Source organism: Alexandromys fortis, unplaced genomic scaffold (genome assembly GCF_014885135.2).
Source record: "Alexandromys fortis isolate MF-2015 unplaced genomic scaffold, M_Fortis_MF-2015_v1.1 scaffold_1740, whole genome shotgun sequence".
Taxonomy (NCBI): Eukaryota; Metazoa; Chordata; class Mammalia; order Rodentia; family Cricetidae; genus Alexandromys; species Alexandromys fortis.
In genome coordinates, this window is record NW_026069605.1 from 3,701 (window position 1) to 7,160 (window position 3,460).

General features: G+C 43.4%; 1 protein-coding gene across 1 annotated transcript in view; it reads right to left on the minus strand.

Moving 5' to 3' along the window:
- The window catches only part of LOC126496201 (non-POU domain-containing octamer-binding protein-like), a 7,062-nt gene extending 3,608 nt beyond the window's left edge, over positions 1-3,454 (minus strand). Inside the window, exons 1-3 of the mRNA XM_050133750.1 lie at positions 3,316-3,454; positions 1,239-1,432; positions 17-714 (exon numbers count right to left, since the gene is read on the minus strand). Of these exons, the coding sequence (XP_049989707.1) occupies positions 17-714; positions 1,239-1,319 (779 nt within the window). The 5' untranslated portion in view covers positions 1,320-1,432; positions 3,316-3,454. The remainder of the gene's footprint in view (positions 1-16; positions 715-1,238; positions 1,433-3,315) is intronic.
- Between the last annotated feature and the right edge of the window lie 6 nt (positions 3,455-3,460).

Here is a 3,460-nt window from a genome sequence, read left to right on the forward strand (position 1 = left end):
TTCTTCCTCACGGCGCCTGCGTTCCTCCTCCTGCCTGAGCTCTAGCTGCTTTCGTTTCTGAACTTCTTGGTTATGCAGCTCCTCCATTCTCCGAAGCTCTTCTTGACGCCTCATCAAATCCTGCCTCATTAGCATAACCTGGTGCTCACGGCGTGCTGCCTCCATCTCCATCTCCAGCTTCTCACGAGCCTCCTTGGTGTTGCGGTCCACTTGATCCTGCTGTTGCTTCTCCATCTCAATGAGTGCCTTCCAGCGCATGGCATGCTCATACTCAAAGGACCCTGGCTGTGCAAATCTGGGTGGCTGTTCTCGCTCCTTGTGAAATTGCTGGTTTTTTATAACCAGCTTCTCTGGAAGTCCCTCATCATCATCTAACTGGTCCATAGGTTCCACAGTCACAGGCCGAGGAAATGTGGTTAGCAAGAAGGAGCCTTCACTGCATCTGTCCAGAGCTTTCCGAGCAGCTGGCTTCCCTGAGAACTCAACAATGCCTTTCCCTGAGGGCCTTCCTCGGTCATCTACAATGACCACAGCCCTCTCCACCTGGCCAAACACAGAAAAGGCTTCTTCCAGCAGTTCGTTGGACACATACTGAGGAAGGTTGCGGACTGTAAGAGATGCACTATGACAGGCAAAGCGCACACGTAGCTGCTTTCCACGGAGTGGCATATTATCCAACTCCACTTTGGCAATTTCCGCTAGGGTTCGTGTTTCCTGGGAAAAACAAGAAAATTAGAATTTAACAGAGATGAAATGGTGGGTATGGTGGCACATGCCTTTAATTCTGGCCAGATTTAAACATAAAATCTGCACAAAACATTGGCAGAACTGAGAGCACCACTGAGCAGCAGCACACTTATCTAATATCAGAGTCTGCATTTGATTCAACTGTCTCCCTCAGAAAGAAAATGCATATCCACTTGCCTAATAGTAAAAGATTTTGAACCCCTCAGGGTTTTTAAGAGTAAGACAATACATGTCTTACAAGGATTTTGGGAATAATATAAACCTTGATAATCACTAAAACAAACTTCATTTTCACTTAACCCAAGCATGGTGGTGCAAACACGTGTGTCATCCAGCACTTGGGAAGTAGACATAGGAACCCTTTGAGTTCAAGGAAACCCTGGGGTTACATAATGAGATCTGCAACCAAAAATAACCCCCATACTTTAGTCTTTGTGTACAAGGCAAATAAACCTACATTGGCCTTCAAGCCTAAGGGAAAATAATCTTACCAAGCGAATAAAGCCAAAGCCTTTATCCTTATGAATGAAAACCTCGCCTGCTTTCCCATATTTCTCAAAAAGCTTCCTCATTTCCTCCTCAGTAATGTCAGGAGGAAGATTGCCCACAAAGAGACGGCTTCGTTGGGTGAAAGTCTTCTCTCCTGGTTTCCTAAAGTTCTTTAGGTCAATGGTTAAACCTTCATCTGGAAGACAGTAATCAAAAGATTAGGAAAAGAATTAGTCATATCCTCAGCATTGCTTTTGTGATGAAGACAAACACCACTTGCAAATGCATCCTATCCAATCCATCAGTAAATGGCATTTTAGAAAGTGAAAGCAGCAGTTGTGATACACACCTTAGATCCCAGCACTCAGAAGGCAGAGGGAGGCAGATTTCTGAGAGTTTGAGGCCTAGCCTGGTCTACAGAGCGAGTTCCAGGACAGGAAGGGCTGTTAACACAGAAAAACCCTGTCTCAAAAACAAACAAACAAACAACAGATGTGTATTTATGTCTGCCTGGATGAGTTTATATGCAGATCCCTGGAACTCAAGTTAGTTACAGGTGGTTGTGACCCACCTGATATGGGTACCCAGAATGGAACCTAGATCTTTTCTAAGAGTAGTACAGGCTCAGCTCTTAATTAACTACTGAGCCACCTCATCAGCCTCTACTTCTATTGCCTTTCAAAAAATTACTTTGTGTGTGTAAGTGTGACTATGTTCCATGTGTGTATGGGCCCCCATGAAGTCAGAAAAGGATGCTGGATTTCCTGGGAGTTACAGTTGGTACTAAGATACCTTATGCAGGTGCCAGGAACCTAACTCAAGGCCTCTGAAAGCAAAATTAATCATTTCTCTAGTCACCCCCATACTACTGGGTTTCTCTTCTTTTCTTCTTCTTCTTTTTTTTTTTTTTTGGGGGGTTTTTTGAGACAGTTTCTCTGTGGTTTTGGAGCCTGTCCTGGAACTAGCTCTTGTAGACCAGGCTGGCCTTGAACTCACAGAGATCCACCTGCCTCTGCTGGGATTAAAGGTGTCCGCCACCACTGCCCAGCCAGGTTTATATTCTTATAGGTACTCAGATTCCTAAAGGAACGAGAACATACAAAGACTTTTTAACAGATTAAAAATAGCCTGGGGATATAGACCAGAAACTAAGTCTTATTATAGTATTAAGTCTTAAATTTTTCCCTATATTGTGATGGCTATCTCTAAGACCCAAACTACACACAGACAGACATTTGTTTGTCAGTAGAACATGCCAATAACAGTATAACATATACTCTACTGATGTCTGTTTCTTTGTTTCAGGTGATCAACCCCCTTCTATCATAAAATACCACTTAAGAACCAAATAGGAAAAGCTTAGAAAGTTGGCTCGGCAGTTAAGACCACTTATTATTCTTCCAGAGGAAACAGGTTTGATTCCCACCAAAGTGGCAGCTGACAACCACCTTAAAAAAAAAAACTCAGAAGATCCAATGCTCTCTTTTGACCTCCATGAGCACTAGATACAAATAACAAAACATTCATACACATAAATTAAATCTTATTTTAAAAACAAAAACAGGAAGCTGGAGAGATGGCTCAGTGCTTAAGAGAAGCCAGTTTCAATTCCCAGCACCCATATGGCAGCTCGCAACTCTTTGTAACTCCAGTTCCAGGGGATCGGACACCCTCACACAACATCAATACACATAAAATAGAAATAATTTTTAAAATGTTGTTTAAAAAATACACACAGAACAAAACAGAACAGGACACATTCCCATATCCCGGAGGGATGCAGAGGCAAATTCTAAGCCAGCAGTCAAGGGCTGCATGATGAGACCCTACCTGGGAAAAAAAAAAAGCCAGGCAGTGGTGGTGAGTCCTTTAATCCTGGGACTCAGGAAGGCAGAGGCCAGCCTAGTCTACAGTTAGTTCCAGGACTGCCAGAGCTGTTAGAGAAAGCATGTCTTGACAAAATCAGGAAAAAAGTAAAAAGTATGCCACTAAAGCCCTATTTACCTAATATCCTAAAAACCATGATGAAACTGTTCTTGATGGAACCTATTTATGTTCCATCACTCACAATTTACTTACTCTGGCTGCTGGCCTGCTGTCCATTTGCAGGTATTGGTGGGGGTGGTTGTTGCTGCTGCTGCTGCTGCTGCTGCTGATGGTGCTGCTGGTGGTGATGTTGATGGTGCTTCCTTGGAGTATGGTTCTGCTTCTCCAAGTTAAAGGT